At 32.2% G+C, this 21,419-nt stretch overlaps 1 protein-coding gene across 2 annotated transcripts in view; it reads right to left on the reverse strand.

The window, feature by feature from the left end:
• Positions 1-21,419, reverse strand: part of LOC114328735 (puratrophin-1) — a 988,347-nt gene that overhangs the window by 74,463 nt on the left and 892,465 nt on the right. For both annotated transcript variants that reach the window (XM_050661949.1, XM_050661948.1), the window contains exon 9: positions 7,741-7,872. In XM_050661949.1, the coding sequence (XP_050517906.1) occupies positions 7,741-7,872 (132 nt within the window). The remainder of the gene's footprint in view (positions 1-7,740; positions 7,873-21,419) is intronic.

A 21,419-nucleotide genomic window follows, 5' to 3' on the forward strand; every position in this document is an offset into this window, starting at 1 on the left:
ATGAAAATCATTATTTTTCAAAATACTCTAGAATTTTTATTATGTGTATAAATGGCATTGATATTGTTAAGAAGTAGGGTTAATAGATGTACTTACGCACTTATTATATAATCCGGTTCTCTTTTACCGTGAGGTGTCGAGATAACTTATGCACTTTTAAATGTTAAACTTGGAAAAGCTCTCTCGGCAAAAGATGGTTCTATAATTTTTTTTTCTTTTGTTAATGTGTCAAAAACCAACAGCAACACGAATATCGAAAAATAATTAAAAAATTTTTAATCCCGGCGATGTTATTAAAAAACAAATTTTAAACAAACTACACCAATTGTTAAACGTCATTTTTGAGGAGGGTTTAATTGAAATTTTGATTTGTCAATACATTTATCGAAAATATACATAAAAGCAAAAAAAATGAGATTTGAAAAACTTGTATATTCCATGGGCAACAACCGCGTTTTTGCAATTGAAGAAATGGTAATTTTTTATAAACAAATTAAATATCTCATAAACTACTTAATATTTATCAACCATTTTTTTTTAATTTGTACTGGTACCATAGCGCAACTTCTTCTACAGAACAAACTGTTTTGTAGTGCTTATTTATAATGGAAATAATATTTTTTTTTTGAAACTTGTTTTTCAATTTTGATTTTAAATTATTTAACTAAATTAAAGGTCAAATTTAATTTAGTAAGTCTTATATAAAAGATTGTTTCTTCAGTATTGCAGAAAAAAATTGTAAAAACCTTAATATGAACATGAATTACCGCAGCACTTAAAAAAGTAAATTTTGAGCAAAATTTGCCCATTTTTAATTAATTAAACAATGATACCCTCATATGAATCATATATTTTCTTAAAAATATCTTTTGTTTGGACTTAAACTTTGATAAACAAGTTATTCCAACCTGTACGGAATAAAATTTTGATTTATATGTATTTTATTTTTATTTGATAGGTCTACTGTCCAATTCACCGTATTCTCCGGATTTGGTCCTGTAAAACTTCTTTGTATTTCCAAACTTGAAAAAGTCACTCTTAGGGCAGAAATTTAAGTCGAATGAGGAGTTCATCGCCGTAATGGAAGCCTACTCCGCTGACCTCGAGAAAAAGTATTTTTCCACTTACGTCTACCGAAAGTATACTTTTCCGGACCTGATTGTAGGGAGCAAAGTTGTACTTTTCCTCCCTAGGGAGGAAAAGTAAAAGTGACGTCATGGTAATTCAATCATGAAATATAACTTATTGACGCCCTGTACAATATCTATTTTCTATTACGTAAGTATCTATACATTTTAACGTTTATTTAAACACTGTATTTTGCAGAATGGTAAAAAACAGTAAATTGTTATTCTGATATAACAATGTTTACATTAATAATTTGACTTATATTTGACAGTTGACAGTTATATTGTACCTACTTGTTAGTTTTAGTTCTAATAAATTTTGTTGGTTAGTTACATAAATAAATTAAGTAAAAATGAAAATATGACTTGTTATTTGAGGAAGGTGGAAAAACCATATGTATAACATGGGAGTAAAGTGCCTTTTCCCCCCTCGAATGATTAGTGTAAACAGTAAACTTCATTCTCGGTAGGAAAAGTAGCACTTTCCTCCCTTGTTATACATATAGCTCTTTCAGAGGGATTAAAGCAGGTGGAGTGTCACTGGGTCCAGTTTATTTAGCTAAAAGGAGACAATATTGAAAAATTAATCGCAACTTTATCAAAATGTTCGTTATTCTTTTGAAGGCTAAGTACTTATCGGACCGCCCTAGTATGTAAACATTTTTTTTGTGAAATGAATTTCGACTCAATTCAAGCTTTCTGCTTAACCCAGGTATAACATACCAAAAGGCACCGCCAGGAAAACATTCCACTTTGCGGTTCAGAGAGCCCATATGAAACGAGTCTTTGTACTCTATGCAGAGTATGGCATTAACAAAATAAGAAAATCTACGGTTTCGTTTTGATTAAAATCTGTCTTCCTCCATACCCCGATAGAACTATTTCTAGGTCTACCTGTTGTCAAGGAGGCTCTAAGGAAGACAGATTTTTACCATTCCGACCGTAGATCGTCGATATAAATTAAAATAATTTATATCGCAGTATGGATAGAACGCCCTCTAACGGGGAATAAGCGAAATGAATTTCGACTCAATTCAAGCTTTCTGCTTAACCCAGGTATAACATACCAAAAGGCACCGCCAGGAAAAGATTTTAATCAAAACGAAACCGTAGATTTTCTTATTTTGTTAATGCCATACTCTGCATAGAGTACAAAGACTCGTTTCATATGGGCTCTCTGAACCGCAAAGTGGAATGTTTTGAATTTTGACAACAGGTAGACCTAGAAATAGTGCTATCGGGGGATCGAGGAAGACAGATTTTAATAGATAGATAGATAGATATTTATTTATTTATCATAATAGATAATACACAAAACAGAAACATTGCACTAATCAAAACGAAACCGTAGATTTTCTTATTTTTTTTGTATTTTAGTGCTAGCTGTGAAATTACTGACCATAACAAATTAAAATTTTGGCATCAATTATCACCGTGACTACACTAAATTTTGTAGACATTTCGGAAAGACTATGTTATCACTATTCTTGTGTAGGTAAGTCTTTTCATAAAGCATGACACAATCCTCCTATAAAACAATTTATAATCTATGAACGCCTCTGGTAAGATTTACAACTATCCAGAAACTAACTTACAACACTTGTCTTTCCTGCAGCACAAACCAGGAGTTACGTAAAACGCTCGGAATTTATCTTTCTACAATCACGGCTATCTAAAATCTTCAACTAATTTCTCTTCGGTTAAACCAATATTTACAATTGCACGCAACTTACTTCCTAAACTTATTTAGATTTTGATAAATTACTTCCCAATAAACAATCAAGTATTTATAATAGATATTTTAGTCGCAGTCACGACCAAAAAAAAAATGAAAAACAAATATTGCGCTGGTGGCAATCCGCCGTTGCTGAAACCTCTTATGAAAACATTCTACTGAAAGTTGCTTTCGGATATCCTTGGTTTATTCTACAAACAAAGTGTTTTATTTATATTGCTTTCTTTTTGAACGATATAAATTTAAAATTTGAACGTTTCAGGTTACATTTTTGTTACTTACTGACCAAATGCGAGTAGATATTTTTGTATCTTGTAGCTTAGAGCGAAAACTCGCGCATATATTTTGCCTATATATGCGAGCCAAACTGTATGCGAACGCTATATTCGTATTATTTCTACGGCGGGATGAACCGCTTGCGAGCTGTTCGTTCGTCGCTCGTCACTAACCACGTCCTGTCGGTTTTTGGGACGGACGGAAAGGATATCGCAGTTTAATTTGGACGGCGTATGCAGTGATATTGTCCGCTTCTTGTCGTCAAATCGAGATTGTGTGAGACGTGTTCCTATATTTAAGAAACGTGAGAATCACAATATAATCAATTTTTATTTTATAGCTGCTGATAAACATCTAATTGCTGCCTTTATTAAACGCTTTTCTTTAGTTCAATAGTTGGTGTCAAATTTTTAGACGTTAATTTGAATGCCTTTTCTCCAATGCAAATAAATGAAAATTTACAGACATATGCATTCGCGGGAATAATACACGAATAGTCAGTAATTTTTTTTTTGTTTATTAATTGTTTAAATTAAAAACGATTTTAATGGAAAATGCTTAAATTCTCTTGTTTTTTACAATGTAAAAACTTGAAACTTTTACGTAATATGAACTATACATAATTTCACTTTAACGTTAATTGTTTACGTTATGCTTCCTAAATAAACAATAAAGTTTCAAATTTTGAACGCTCATATATTTGTTTATATAAAAATCGGCGCTTATTCGTGTCAAATTTCAATACGATACGAAATAAAACTTCAACCCAAACTCGCATTAAAAAAATTCGTGTTTTTATCGTAGTCTTAGAAAAACCACCAGTAGAGACGTTTTGTGCTACAATTAACATTAGAATTCGTTTTGACGTATTAATTATTAAACGCTTTTATTTAGCTCAATCGTTTGGGTCAAATCTTTAGACGTTAATTTGACTGCCTTTTCTTCAGTACAAATGACTGAAAATTTGCAGACATATGCATTCGCGGGAACAATACACGAATAGTCAATAAAAAAATTTTATGTTTATTAATAATTGTTTAAATAAAAAAAAAAAGATTTTAACGGAAAATGGTTAAGTTCTTTGGTTTTCTACAATGAAGAAACTTGAAACTTTTACAGATTTTAGCTTAATTATATGAACTATACACAATTGAACTATACGTTAATTGTTTACGTTATGCTTCATAAATAAACAATAAAGTTTCAAATTTTTTGCCGATTCCGACTACTTTTCATGTTAGTACATCGTATGTTTTATACATATTTTAATAAACATGACGATATTTTTTAATGTTTGAAACATTTGAAAAGACTAAAAATAAAAAATAAAAAAAATTAAAAATTTTTTTTAAGAAACGCTTTTTTTAGTTACCAGTGACTAAAATTAAAAATATTATAAAAAAATCAACTAAAAGACAAAAAATAATTTTTTTTTAAATATAACACATTCGTTAAAGAAAAGCGTGGGGCGAAAAACGTTTATTCGATGAAGACGAATGTGTTAGATTTTTTAATTTTTTTTTTATTTTTTGCTTTTTAGTTGATTTTTTTATAATATTTTTAATTTTAGTCACTCGCAACTAAGAAAAGCGTTTTTTAAATTTTTTTTATATTTTTTTATTTACATTTAAAACGTGACTTTGAAATAAAATTACAAATTAAAGGAATCATTTACATAAACTTCACACTAGCTGATTCGTCGATTTCCATGGATCATGATGAGTTTGAGATGAGTTCGCTGTAAAGCTGGTTACACATATGCGAGCCGAACTGTTTGCGAACTGCTCGCATACAGTTCGTTGAAATAATATTTACAGCGAAATCATCGCTAAGTCATCACGATCCATGGAAAGCGACGAACCAACACTTGTGCGAAGTTTAGGTAAATAATTCATTTAATTTGTAATTGTATCTCAAAGTCACGTTCTAAATGTAAATAAAAAGAGCAATTATATGTTTGTTAACTTAAAAATAAAAATTGATTATAATAGGTTTGTTCTAGCAAACAGTCAAACTAGTCAGAAACCGTCAGCAAACAGTTGGTCAGTGAGAAAACATAATACAGTCACCAGTGCTATCCCCTCTACTCGCGCTGGTCCACTATTCGCTGATGGTTTCAAACCGTTTGAAACTGATGCTAGAACAAACCTATTGTGTTTCTCACGTTGCTTATCTCTAGGAACACGTCATTCACACAATCTCGATTCGATGAAACGAACCAGAAAATATCGCTGCGTATGCGATCCAAATTGAACGGCGAATATCTTTTTTGTTCGACCCAAAAACCGACAGGCTGTGGTTCGAGACAAGCGACGAATGAACAGCTCCGAAGCGGTTCGTCTTGCAGTTCAAATGATACGAATATAGTGTTCGCATACAGCTCGGCTCATATTTGTGTACCGAGTTTAAATATATTTCCAACGAATTGTACGCTAGCAGTTCGCAAACAGTTCGGCTCGCATATGTCTATCGACCTCAAGAACTCGTGTGCATATAAATATTATGTTTAACACCAACTGAATGTTCCCAAACCACTAAAACTCAAGAAAAATTTGTGGATGACAAATGAGATTTTAAATTTCATGAAGGAGAGGCCAAAGTTCAAAGATCATTATACGATTCACTACAGGCTCTATTCGCTATACAAGTGCTTATGCAGAGATGCAGTTATGTCACCTTTGATGTATATATTTGTTTAATAAGGCATTTGGTAAAATAAACATGATAACCTCATAACCAAAAAGTGGGCTTAAATGATACAGACTTGAGAATCATGTTTAATTTAAATATATTACAACCAAACTGCCAACAATAAAGTGGAGGACCAGTTGACAGAGGCAATCTTCACATATAGAGGAATGAAACAAGAAAATAAATCGGGATCGTGAGACAAAAAATTGTAATTGTAATTTTTGCTGTGGTCAATTTGAAAAATGGAATTAATTTTTTGTTTAAGAAAAAACAAGCTTTGAAGAGATCCAGGTCAAGGACGTCCAAAAATAGCAACGACACCAAAAATCGTAGAAAACTACAAGATATGGTATTGGAAAATCGTCAAGCGACTAAAATAGATTTAGTAGACGCCATAGGCATCTCAATGGGTAGTGTAAGCAAAATTTTGACTGAAGTATTGGCTATCAGAAAGCTGCGTTCACTGCGTTCAGAATGAGTGCCGCATTCGCCAACAACGGAACAAAAACATATTCGAATGCGACTTTTTCAGAAAAATTTAGAGCATTTTCGAAAGGAAAAAGTAGATTTTGTGCATCGATTCATCACTACGGATGAGACTTGGGTCTATAACCATGATCCTGAATCAAAACAAGAGGCTAAAGAGTGATGTGAACCTGGTGCCTTGGCTCCAAAACGAGTTCGTATCCAAAAATCGGTTAAGAAGGTGTTAGCATCAGTTTTTTGGGAAGCGAGAGGAATTTTGTTTCAAGTACTTGCCAACTGGTAAAACAGTAAATGCTGGGCATTATTTTAACATTTTAAAATAGTTGAATTAAAAAAATTCGTGAAAAAGTCCCCGGTTTGCAGAAGAAAAAAAAAATCTTTTTTTATCAGGACAACACACCGTGTCATACGTGCATTTTAAAGATGGCTAAAATTGATGATCCACAAGGAAAAAGTTTTCTTGTAGTTGGCTGTATAACATATACAAAAAACCAATAAAATCCTTTATAAAAGGTACATACAGACAAACCCGCTTATTAGAATAGCCTTCGTGCCTAGCAAAATTATTCCTATAACCGAGATATTCTAATAACCAATCATTGTTGGCTAGTAGAAACATTACGGGACCTAAAATTTCTATTCCTTAAAGCGGGATATTCCTATAACGGATATTTTAATAAGCGGTTTCGACTGTATTTAAAAATCCCTAAAAAGGGCTACATCACAGAACTAGTTTTCGATTGGTTGACCAATCATCATCAGTGCTTACGTGATCTAACATGCTAACCACCAAAATACAATATTATAAAAATATGTGGGTAAAAACCCTTTAAAAGTAATCCGTCATGGCTTAAGCCGGATTAAGCATGGATGTTCAAAATATTTCATGTAATACGCTCTAGATACCTTCTGAGCTCTGATTCGACTTGTTCACATGATGACAGTTTGGTAGCAAGTGTCACTTTTTTTTAGTTAGTGAATTAAAATTCAAATTGTTACCGTATTTATCAGATTTTTCCCCTGGCTACTTCCATCTGTTTCAATACCTACAAAAATTAATTGGAAAGCGTGTTTCATCAAATGATGAAGTCATAATAGCTGGAAATTGGAATCTCGTTGAAACAAGTGCATTGATGTTCAGGGAGACAATACTGAATAATAAAGTGTATTTCAAACCATAAAATTTTGTTTTTCTTATCAACCACAAAACTTATTAAACAGCCTAGTGGTTAAGAGTATATACTGAACTAGACATTATAAAGAAATAAAAAAATCTAAATTAAAATAAAAACATGCAGATATACAAAAAATGTTAACTACGAATCAAAATCGGTCAAATTTCAGACGAAACATGGTATGAAATTGTAGAGCTGAAACTATATTATTATCATTTATCTGTTAATTAAAAACATTTTATAGGCTTACCCATGCATTGAAGAAGAATTTCTCGAAATCGTTGGCCACCTCCTTCACTGCTGCCGCATCTGCTGCAGACCGAAGGAGTAACATCAAACTGTTCAGAGTCTCTTCTCCTATTTTCTTCGTCCAAGTAAGGAGCTGTGGACAATAAGATACTGGCAATTAGCAAGTTCTCACGGACTACTATATATTTAATTAAAAAAGAAATAGTGTTAAGGTTGTCCATATTTAGATATAAAAATTAATACAAATATATTAAAAAGATTTAAGCGTGTCAAATTCATATTTTTGTATGGTCCAAATATAGTATAAAATGTTGACCATATCAAAATATGGTTGTTTTAACTCTATAATTTGTGTTTGTTTCACTTGTAACTTACAAAATGATTTTGACGATTTTTATTTTATTCATGTGTAAAGTATTGTACCTATTTGTTTTGTTTAATATCCAGACAGTTGTTAGTTTTTCTGGGTACCATTGCAGTTATTATTGTCAAAATATGAAAAACATATTTTAACACCTTTCTAAAATATCAGTGATTAATAAATTCAAAGATTTTGAATAATCAATAAATTGGGTAATAAATTGGATAGTGGTAAGGCAAGCGCTACTAAAGAAACCCTAATACTAGGAAACCAGTAGTATATAGGTCGAACGAGAAAAGGAATGCGCAACTATGGGACACTGTTATGCACCAAAAAAGCATGTGCCAACTTTACAGAAATGAAAAACGGTCTTTCTAGTAAGATTTTGTACTAGCTTTAACAATACAATTAACTAAATGTTGCATACAGTGTCCAAAGACTAAATCGTGGACGTTAAATCGAGAAGCAATAAGAAGATTTAACTCCTTTGAGGTAACGGATAGAAGGAATATTAATATTATATTGGTGAATTACGTTACGGCCGATGAAGAAATAAGAAGAACATAGAAAGAAAATAAGTTTAAGTGACAACAGAATAAAGAAAACTAGTATCTTGGACATACAATGCGAGGAAAAAATATCGAAATTTGTCGTTCATAATCCAAGTCAAAATGGAAGACAGAAGACGAATATTTCGGCTGCAACGCCTAAGAACATGGTATGGTTGTAGTCCAAAATAACTCATTAACAACGCAAGTCCTGTACATTCTTATAACTAAGTCTGGGGACTCCTATGTTCAGCCCACGTACTATGGTTTTGTTCTCTTATAATCTAAATCCTTTTTCTGGTAGTGAAACAAAATATACTGAGAATAACTTTAGAAGAACAGAAAGAACTTCATTTCTGACTGCGTCAGAAATGAAGCAATACGTTGAAGAACAAAAGTATAGGACGTATTAAAACGCACTACTTCACTGAAATGATCTTGGGCCTACCCAAGATATACATCTTGAGATGTATAATCTACAAATTATCTTGAGAAAATTGTACATCAGACAAGATGACACAGTGGAGACCTTTCATAACAGACGTGTGGGTTGACCTTCAAAAAGATGTCTGGAGGATGTGACAAAAAAAAGGCGGGAATGGATGGAAATACACTGGCACCAGGTAGCAAGAGACAAATTAAAATGGAAACGGTATACCGTAGACCTTGTAGGTTGAGTGGAGGGTGGGTAAGAGGCTACATCAGCGCGTCATCAATTGTTTTTTTCGAAAGTTCTGCGAACTTTCAACTGTGCGTCGGAACTACGACAGTGACACCATACCATCAAAAACGAATGAACAATATTGTGTATTTGACCCATTCCGCAAGAGGTTGGTAGAAGAGCTTATACGTAACAAAAGGTGACGATATATTTTGCTACGACCTTATGATCTTGCCAAAAGTTTTTTTTTTATTAAACACAAGCTGTGTTTAGACTACTGAAATTTGGTCATCAGTTGACCAATTATCAGTTCTTCTTTAACTTATATTACTAAATGATATATACTAAGATCTTAACCATATGGTGTCCTCTTATTTTTTTAACAAGTATGCATTTTAAAACTAAAACTAACACAGTACAACACTATGCTCTGCTTTTACACTAACACTTTACACTAACTCAAATGGTTTTCTTCGTTTGAGTCTTCTTTCTAGCCCAGTATTATCGAGGAGCTGGATGGTCTCGATGTTTACATGACTATGGAGCCGTTGTTCGTGACTACCTGCCATCTTCTTGATAACTTTGTCTACATCTTCCATCTCAAGATCCTTGTGGAGGTCGACATTTCGGATATACCAAGGAGCATCAACGATGTTCTGTAATACTTTATTCTGGAATATCTGGATAATCTGAATATTACTTGAATTGGCACAGCCCCTGAGTTGGCAAACATACATCCATACTGGTCTAAGTATTTGTTTGTACAGAAGTATTTTGTTATATGTGGACAATGCAGAGTTTCTTCCCATCAGCCAATACATTTTTTTGTAACGGATACCTAATTCTTCCCTTTTCTTTTTAATGTGGACTTTCCAGCGAAGCCTTGCATCAAGTGTGATACCTAAATATTTTGCAGAAGATGTATATGGTATTTGGGCATCGTTTATTAAATAGATTTAGATTCATTTAATTTGATTTTCCATTTTTCAGTCCAGTTGTGTATTTTATTTATTGCCAACTGTAATTTTTCTGTCGCTTCTTCGCTGGTATCACCTACTGATAAGATAGCGGTATCATCTGCAAATGCAGCCATAGTATCATTTTCCATTTCAGGTATATCGTATGTGTATAACAGGTAGAGGACAGGACCTAATACGCTTTCTTGAGGGACTCTTGCTCTGATTTCTTTTAGATCAGTGTACACGTCTTCTAGCTTAATTCTGAAATATCTGTCAGATATTGTAAAATTTCTGAATATTGTTTAGGCATAAGAATTTTGAGTTTGTAGACTAAACCTTCATGCCATACTTTGTCGAAGGCCTTAGCTACGTCTAAAAAGATTGTATAACAGACTTTCTTTTCTTCTAATGATTTCTCAATTATCTTAGTAATTCTGTGTATCTGATCAATCGTATAATGTTTATTTCTGAGGCCAAATTGGTGGTTTGGAATCATTTTTTTCTCTTCTATTATTGGTTTTATTCTTTTTGGCAGAAGTTTCTCAAAAAGCTTCGACATCACTGGTAAAAGTGATAATGGTCTATATGAAGAGACTTCATTTGGTGATTTTCCTGGTTTTGGTATCATTATAACCTCAGCTATTTTCCATAAATTTGGAACATATCTCAATCTAAATGCAGCATTGATGATGTTGGTCAATTTGACTATGGCCTTACGAGGCAGGTTTTTTAGTAATCCTCCAGTAATTAGATCATATCCTGGTGCCTTCTTAGGATTTATATTGTCTTTTATTTCATCGGCTACTTTCTTCGGGGATGTTGGTCTGATTCTCTCCTTTGTCTGATAAGGCTCTATCGATATTTGATTATTATTTTGGTCATCATGCGGTTTTAGTGTATTTTCTAAATATGTGGCAAACCTCTCTGCTTTTGCTCATTACTTCTAGCCCAGCTACCGTCTTCTAGTTTAATGGGTGGAGAATGGGTTACTGGTCTTTTTAGTGTTAATGTCAAAAAAGCAAAGGGAGTTATTGATTGTTGGAATCTTTTTTCCCAGAAGATTTTATTGAAGACATTGTAAGCTACACGAATAAAAAATTGGATTTACTTCGACCTTATACAAACAACCAGGAAATTACAGATCTACTGTTCTTGAACAGTTATTGGCATTTCTTAGACTGTTACATGGTTGGTATCTAAAAATAGTCCAAATAAAATATGGGGAGCTGACAGAACTACATCGATTACTTTCTAACTACAACGTCGAGAAGATGGTTCCATTTAGTGGTATAAGATAAACTATCAGATAGCTACCTAGAAATACAGGTTCAAAGACCTCTATTGACAAATTGACAAATTGACATCTATATAAGATTGTCGAAAGTTTTTGGAATCAATATACGTCTGGGGAGAATGTCACTATTGACGAGATGTTAAAGACTTTCCTAGGATGATGCAGCTTCAAACAGTATATCGTCAAAAAACCTGCAAAGTACGGTATCAAAAGATATAATGCTCTCCTCGATTCCAGGATTTACCCGCGTAATTTAGAGATTCATATTAATAATTGAGATGGTCCTTAAGAGGCTACATCAGCTCGTCATCAATATTTTTTTTCGAAAGTTCTGCGAACTTTACACAGTGCTTCGGCAGCACGACAGTGACTAAATTGTTAAAAGACTCGATTTTTAGTAAATTTCAATGTGACACAAAATCTAGGCATGCGATAAAGTTTATTTGAAGAATAGTTATTTATGAAACAATTCGTAACTTATGCTTTTTGCGAACGCACGCGATGTTTACAGCACGAGCGACAGCGGGGCGAGTGCTATACATCGCGTAAGTTCGCAAAAAGTACTTCACCAACAGATTCATACAATATTCTATCTACGATAAACGAATAAAAAAAACTGTAACTCTTCGTCACTGGAATTCATTTCTATTCTACAATATTTAGAAATTTTTAACATTTAAAAATTCTAACTTCTTTCAAACCACAAAACTGTCAAAACATTTGTTGCAATTTATTGCTCATTATGTCATTACCATGAAAACGCGAAAGTTAAGGATATTTAATTATATGAAAGTGTACCAAAAACAGTGCGAAAAAGTAAATCCCATTTAAAATGCATTGTTACTTCACGCACACTTTAAATCCTTCACGCACTGCTATCTATAATGACAGTTTTCACAAACTAAAAACTTATACATACAAAATATGACAGAGAGTAGATAAAGTGTATTTTTTTGTTCTTCTTAATAGCGGAACAGACTTGTTTTTTAAATTTCCAATTTAATTATATAATTTCTCAAATTGGGCTCTGTACCTCCATTCTTTACTATATTACGAATATATGTGCCAAATATGTCGACAAAGTATTCAAAATTAAAGCTGAAATCTTCGAACGCGTTTTCCGCGTGCTGATGTTGCCTCTTAAGCGCCTACTCATAGATCTAACCTATATAATATATATTTACTAACATATTATAATATCCTCCCTTATTGGTCTTTGCCAAAGCTCAAAACAAAAAAAGTCTCTTATTTTCTCAAGTCTTTTCCTTCGGTCATTTTCTATACAGGGTGTCCCGAAAAGAATGGTCATAAATTATACCACAGATTCTGGGGTCAAAAATATGTTGATTGAACCTCACTTGCCTATATACAATAGTGCACACAAAAAAAGTTACAGCCCTTTGAAGTTACAAAATGAAAATCGATTTTTTTTCATATATCGAAAACCCTTCGAGATTTTTCATTGAAAATGGACATGTGGCATTATTATGGCAGCAACATCTTAAAAAAAAATTAAAGTGAAATTTGTGCACCCCATAAAAATTTTAAGGGGGTTTTGTTCTTTAAACCCCTCCAAACTTTTGTGTACGTTCCAATTAAATTAATATTGTGAGACCATTAGTTAAACAAAATGTTTTTAAAACTTTTTTGCCTCTTAGTACTTTTTTGATAAGTCAGTGTTTATCGACCTATTTTGAATATTTGTCGAATCCACCACATATTTGTATATGGTTAAATACGATTATAGAGACCTGTTAATAATCTGAAAATGTATTTATAATTTACATTTTTAGGTATATTTTGAAAAAGAAGCCATATCTCGATAAAAGGTGATTTCTCAAAAAAAGACTAAGAGTCAAAAAAGTTTTAAAAACACTGTGTTTAACTAATGGTACCACAATAATAGTGTAATTGGAACGTACACAAACATTTGGGGGGTTTAAAGGAACAAAACCCCCATAAAATTTTTATGTAAATATATTAAAAAAGAAGCCGCATCTCGATAAAAACTGGCTTATTGAAAAAATACTAAGAGTCAAAAAAGTTTTAAAAACGTTGTCTTTAACTAATGATACCACAATAATGAATTAATTGGAACGTATACAAAAGTATGGGGGGGTTTAAGGGAACAAAACCCCCATAAAATTTTTATGGGGTGGACAAACTTCACTATAATTTTGTTTTAAGATGCTACTGCCATAAGAATGATACATGTCAATTTTCAATAAAAAATCTCTAATAGTTTTCGATATATTGAAAAAAATCGATTTTCATTTTGTAACTTCAAAGGGCTGTAACTTTTTTTATGAGCACATTTGTACTAAGGTAAGTTAGGTTCAATCGAACTATTTTTGACCGCAGAATGTGTGGTATAATTTATGACCAATCTTTTTGGGACACCCTGTATAAGACCACGCGATTTTAGTTGATTTTGTCTTATAATGTCATCTATTATTGAATGCTATGGAGTGAGCAACTTTCAAAATATATTTTTTGTTTATAGAAAAAACGATGCAGAAACATTCCATTTATAAATATTCATCATGCTAATTATTCCGTCTATAAAATAAGAAGATAAACAATTTGTTTTCATACACTGTAACTTATTTTCAAAATATATTTCTAGCTAATATTTACCTAAATTAAAAACGGAACTTTCATGCGAAAGTTAAATACTTCATCAATAATCACTAGAATTATTGACTTTCCTCAACGAGTTCCAATCAATATCTATCTTCGTTATTAAAACAAATTACAGTCATCTTATTGTCAACGAGACGGTGGTTTATTAATAATTAAAGTCTAGGATGATAAGTCATGTAAATTTTTTTAACAAAACCGTGTAAGGTTTTGTAGGAACGACACGTAACAGGACCGTATTATGTATACAAGAATAAAAAACCACTAAACGCCGTAAAAATGAGTGGCGCATACAATATTCCAGCTACAAAAGAGCTGATATGAATATTACGTGGCGCAAAAATGTATTGTCATTTTGATGGAAAATAAAATTCTAGTTTTCTTCTGAAAGATTTTTCCATATTATTTGCTAAATTTGAAGTAAAACGCGCCACAAAAGAGTAACTTTGGTACAGTTTGCATTTTGAAGCTCTTTTGTGGTGCGTTTTGCTTCAAATATAGCCAATATTATGGAAAAAAATTTCTAAATAAAACTAGAATTTTATTTTCCATCAAAATGAAAATACATTTTTGCGCCACGTAATATTCATATCAGCTCTTTTGTAGCTGAAATATTGTGTGCGCCACTCATTTTTACGGCCTTTAGCGGTTTTTATACCTGTATCAGGAGTTTTTCAAAGTTTTTTATAAATTAAATTTATGAACTTGAATTTAATGTTTCTCGATTACATGTTAAGCGTTATAAATAATCGCCTTTGTCGCATTATCGCCAAATGATCTAGTAATTACGACACTGAACTTGTAACAGCACAATCCGAGTTCATATCTTAGCCATCCCAATACTTTTTTTTTTCAATATAATTCTATGTGTCTATCGAATGTACAGTAGATTTTTTTTCTATTCGGAATAGATTGGGATGGGTGGCAAATGAACTCGGTTGGTACCATTTCGGACTATTTCAGCGATAATGATTAAATGGATTATACTTTTGAAGCTCGATAACTTCTAAACGGCTTAACCGATTTTGTCCACTAAACATGAGTTTGAAAGGTATGGCCAAGTAGTATCTGACTACAAAGTCAAATATGATAACTGAAAGTATTATAGGGTTTAGTGAGCTTGAAAAACCGTTTTTTTTTTCAAATAGGAAATAGATTCGATCATATTTATTAGGTCTATAACTTAAGAATTCGAATTTTCCCAGACATGAGGTATACGGTACACACTGTTAGGCGCGTCTAGAGTCCTCCTACAAACTCTTAGTTATTGGCACAATTTTGAGTAAGTTTTGAAAAACCAAAATTTACAAAGTACAATTTTTCAGTTTTTCTGCTATACTGAGCCGTGTGTATGTCTGGTCCTGACCACTTAGGCTCCATTTGAAAGATTAAGCCAACACTATTGATTTGGTGTATTTGCTTCCTGTATCTCTTTGAACCTAGATACATGCCAACAAAAAATATGATGTGTTGTATGGTTCAAGTGGAAATCGGTGGGACTGTGCATTTTATCAATGAAATAAGATATGTCTTAGACCCTCCAGAAGCCGCTAACGATAAAATGTTTTAACATCTCATTAATTATTGTAAATTAGCCGATGGATATTATTAATACAGTGAAAATAATAAGACGAGAACGGGACGATAATGATTATAAAGAATAAATTTTAAAGTTTTTTCTACTTTAATGACAAAAAAATCAAGCTCATTAGCAGAAACCAATTCAAAATTATTTTGCACATCATATGTGAAACATTATTTGGTTGAAAAATCTCGCATTTTTGTTGGCACAAAAATATATTAATTCGTCTGGACTAAATTACAGTTCTGTTTATCTTGTTACTATCAACATTCACACAGTGTTGCCAAACTGAATTTTGTTATTTTGGGTGTAAATTTTTTCCACGGATCTCCGAGGGTACCATACCTACCCCATCCTATAGCTGGCTTATGGGTGGTCAAAAGTCACAAACTACACCAGTTCTGAATCGGCCCTAATCGGCCTCTTGAAACACAGAAAAAAATTTAGATGGGTGTAACTTTTCCACACACATACATACACACATACATACACACAAACATTTCCTCCTTTTTAAATGAAAATTGAGTTAAATTTCTGAACTCGATAACTTTTGAATGCTACAACCGTTTTTGAAAATTAGACATGAATTCTAAAGGTCAATACTATCAATACTATCAGAAGCCGCATCGGTCGGACTAAATTTTTCGAAATTTTTGGGAGTTTTGGGAACGAGAACAAAAAACAGACCCAAAATGGGGAGGGCCGTAAAACCCACAAACTTGGACCAAAATGGATGGTTGACATATCGATTGACTGGTCTTTTCCTAAAACTTAAGATGGAATTTGGCCCATTTTTAAATTCAGTCAAGTTGGCAGAATCGAAAATTTCGTGTATAATTAGTGTCGCATGTAGGGGGGTTGTGCGCAACTGGCGAGAACTGCTGTTCTCTGGGATTGGAAGTGCTTCAGTAAAAATTGGCACTGATCAATGAATGCTGTAGAGTATTTAAGTATTACGTTTATATGGGATTTAGCTGCAATTATTGATGTGATGAAAATTACATTTTTTACTAACTAATGTTAATCCAATACTCCTAAAAAATGTTCTCCATTATTTTCGTCAAGCTACGGAGAACTGGACAAAAAAGTGAAAAATCAAGTACAAAAAGCAAATAGACAGTAAATGTTTTTACTTTTTAATCATTTTTTCGTATCTTATCTATTAATCTCTAATAAACAACTCTACTAATAAATAATTCTTTTGTATTTTTTTAATAATTTGTTTATATTTGCCCATCCACATTTAACTCAAGATATTAAGTACTTTTATTTTCAAAAATATGGTTAGAACCAATGTAAACATGCTATCAAGGGTCGTCTTTTTAAGAGGAAACAGTAGCGATCAACAGGTAGCAAAAACGCGTTCCAAGATTGCGGCTGTAATTTTGAATATTTTTTCGAGATATTTGGCACACGTATTCGTAATATAATAAAGAATGGCGGTACAGAGCCCAATTTGAAAAATATATTAATATGTAGAAATTATTCTGTAACTAAATACAATATTAAAAAAACGAGCCTGTACCGCCATTAAGAAGAACAAAAAAATACACTTTCTTCAAATAAACTTTTTTATCCGATGCCTAGATTTTGTGTCATTTTGGAACTACTAAAATTTTTTATTTCATTAGTAGTTCCAAAATGACACAAAATCTAAGCATCGGATAAAAAAGTTTATTTGAAGAAAGTGTATTTTTTTGTTCTTCTTAATGGCGGTACAGTCTCGTTTTTTTAATATTTTATTTAATTACAGAGTAATTTCCACATATTAATATATTTTTCAAATTGGGCTCTGTACCGCCATTCTTTATTATATTACGAATACGTGTGCCAAATATCTCGAAAAAATATTCAAAATTACAGCCGCAATCTTGGAACGCGTTTTCGCTACCTGTTGATCGCTACTGTTTCACCTTAACAATAAATAATTTTTGAAAAATTTGGAATACGAAATAAATATGTTACAAGAGAATACGAATTAGGTGGACATTTTTTACCCACCCTTGGACATTTAAGGGTTAATGTTAAAAACACTGTCGACAACTCTATTTTTCTACAATTTTAGCCTTTTTCTTATTTTAATTTTCTACCTGTTTCAAAACTTTCTACTTTCGCATGATACTGGTAACGTCTTAACATTTGCGAATAGGAATAGATGACTGAGTCATGTCAATTATAATTAGCAGAGTCATGAGCACTTACTACATATTCAATTGAGAATTTCCAATCCATTGAGGATAAGATAACACAAAATTGCTAATTTGATGTGCACGCTCTGAACTGCACGAGTTTTGTTCCGTTTAATTTGGGAACGTGTTTAGTCCATTCACTCACGGTAAAATATTGCAAAACCTCCGAATTTTAAAGAACCGATTGGATTGACACGAAATTTGGCATATGTACACATAGTTAACATGTCAAAGAAAAATAGATATTGTGCCGATGTGTGATTTTGCCCTGAGGGTGAGTTTCGCCCCTTCTTGGGGGTGAAAAAATATACGTTCAAAATAAGTCCGGAATAGGATAAACTTACTAATTCTAAGCAACTTTTGTTCTACAGAGTTTTTTCACTATGTCAATACTTTTAGAGTTATCTGCGAGTAAATATGTTCATTTTTCAACAAAAAAAAACACGTTTTTAGAGTGAAAAAAAATGTTATTTTAATGATATGTTAATGCATATATGAAGTCCATAGATCTAGTAGAAGCAGACTTGTAGCTAATGAAAAAAAAGTAGGTTCATATTTGTCAAATTTCCAATCGAATATTTAAACGTGATACTTATAACCAAACAATCAAGCACTTTTCGGGGAAAGCCCATTAAAACTTTTTTATATGTTTTTAAAAAGCTTTATTTTCCCTTTTAAGAAAAGTTTCTAATATCAAAAGTAAGAAAGTTGCGCTGAAAATAATGTGGTCCCTTTATATGAGCTGTAAGTTTTATCGGTTCAAAGTGCTCCTTTTTGAAAAGGCTGTGGTTAAAAGGGCTTGAACGAGTCAATAATCACACTTGTCTTACAGTAAAACAAAATATCCAACGTATTCAGAACAGTAAAACCTACCTTTTTACTGTTTGAGATTTTTGGTATCACTAATATTTTTAAGATATTTTGAAAAATAGGAATTAAAAAAAATTACTTTAAAACCAATTTTTTTCAAAACTGATCGTTTTGAACCTATGAATCTTACAGATCATATCTATAAACAATACATATTAAGTAAAGTAACTTTTGAAGAGGTAAGGATTAATTTCATTTGGGATGCTAATTAGGGGGTAATTTTTACAATTTTTTTTACCAAAAAAAAGGGAACAACTTTATTTTCAGCGTAACTTACTTACTTTTGATATTAGGAACTTTTTTTAGAAAACAAAAATAAAGCTTTGTTAACCACTTTAAAAGTTTTCCATAAAAATTGCTTCATTTTTGGTTATTTTACGTTGAAATATTCTATTTGAAATTTGACCAATAAGAACCTACTTTTCATTAGCTACAACTCTCCTTCTACTGGGTCTACAGACTTCACATATACACATTTTTTTCGCTTTTTTATAAGCTATATTTTTGCTAAGAATACTTTTTTCGATAAAATACTTACTTTTTGAGTTATTTGCGAAAAACCGTCTAAAAACGTTTTTTTTTTTTGTTGAAGAAATAACATATTCACTCGCAAATAACTCCAAAATTTGACATAACTAAAAAAATTTTATAAAACAAAAGTTGCTTAGGATTAGTCAGTCTATTCAATTCCGGACATAGTTTGAACGTATATTTTTTCACCCCCGAGAAGGGGTGAAACTCTTCCCTGAGTAATAGAACACGTCGTCACTCTTTTTCTTTGACATATTAGATATGTGTATTCCTTTCATGTCAATCCAAGCGGTTCTTTAAAATTTACGTGAGTAAATGGACTAGTTTGTTTTTTATTTTGCAAAACTTTAAAATGTTACATAGGCGGATGGGATAGCCTTGATATGTTAATCTAGACTTAGATATTACGCGAGGATTTTTTTCATAAAGGCGTGAAATTTTCCTGCACAATTTAAAAAATATAATGATTTGCAAGTTAGCAACGTAGATCGATCAATTACAAGTTCATCAAATACACATTTACAACAAGTATATCACAATAGGGATGTTCACTAATTTTTAAATATAGTTAAATTCAATAGATTACAAGGTATATAAAAACGTAACAATCATAAAACTGTTTAAAAATATATATATTTTTTAAGATAAATGAGTTCATAATGTTGATTTTCTTGGAGGCTAGAAAAACGGTACCCTGCAGCGAGGCTACGGTCTGTGACGTCAGCAGTCGTAACGTCTTTGATCGACGACTAGTTTTGTATACTTATTTACGAAGTGTATTTGAATGTGCGCAGTTTTTTACGTACTTGATTATTAAAAATGAAGCCAAATAAGTGGTGTTTTGTTCCTGGGTGTGTAAATACATCAAAAAACAGTTCTGACAAGATTTTTATGACCGTTCCAGCCAATTTAAAACAGAAAAAGAAATGGTTTGTTGCAGCTATAACTTAAAATAACTAACTTAAAGAACTAACTTAATAAAATAAACACTATAGAAGTTTTCCAGAGACTTTCTGCCCTTGGTAATAATGTAATTATTGTTCTTTCTGCATTTACATTTTTCAAAAATACTTATTAGCTTTCTCAGAATTCGAAAAAAATTAATGAATTTAAATAGCATTATACCAAGATTTTGCACCTACCCCCTTAAGGAGCAAATGAAAAAGTTTCGGGACCTCAAATTTGTATTCCTTAAACTGGGATATTCCTAAAAACGGGATTCTAATAATACATACAGTACAAGTAAACCTTGAAATAACTACATGTGGATGTAGGTATGACTTTATATTATATTAAAATCATTAATAATTTAGTGAAAAGATTGGTTGAAATGAAAATGTATAATACCCAAGTTCAAAAATATTTTTTACCTTGGAACAGTTGTCAACTCGAAATACGAAACAACCGAAATAAGATCTAGAGTTGAAAAGGACAGAGCAACATTTAACAACATGCATGAGAAATATTTCACCCATTGCGACATAATATCTCTTTCACTAAAAATGCGGCTGCTAAAATGTTATTATTTCCGGTCTTGCTATATGGCGCAGAGGCCTGGACAATAATGGAAACATTAATGAAAAATTTAGAGGCATTCGAGATGTGTGTGTACCCACGTATCCTCAAAATATCCTGGCGACCCACACCAACGTACAGGTATTGCGTCGAATGGGAAAACAAAAAGAAATCTCTTTTACAATTAAGAAACGAAATCTTAAATATTTCGGTCATCTCATGAGGCATGATAAATATCGTATACTCCAACTGATAACGCAAGGTAAAATAGAGAGCAAACTCGGACCCGGAAGAAAAGACACTCATGACTTAAAAACTTACGCCAATGATTTGGACAAAAATCGATCGAGTTATTCAGAAACGCCGCAAATGAAATTAAAATTGCCATGATGATAGCCAACGTCCACAACGGACAAGGCACATGAAGAAGAATAAAAATAGTTTTAATACACCTAACCAAGGTAAGGTAATAACCAGCCAATGTATGTATACAATATGCATGCATACAATGCATGCATACAACTTTCTCT

This window comes from Diabrotica virgifera, chromosome 9 (assembly GCF_917563875.1).
Source record: "Diabrotica virgifera virgifera chromosome 9, PGI_DIABVI_V3a".
NCBI classification, from domain to species: Eukaryota; Metazoa; Arthropoda; class Insecta; order Coleoptera; family Chrysomelidae; genus Diabrotica; species Diabrotica virgifera.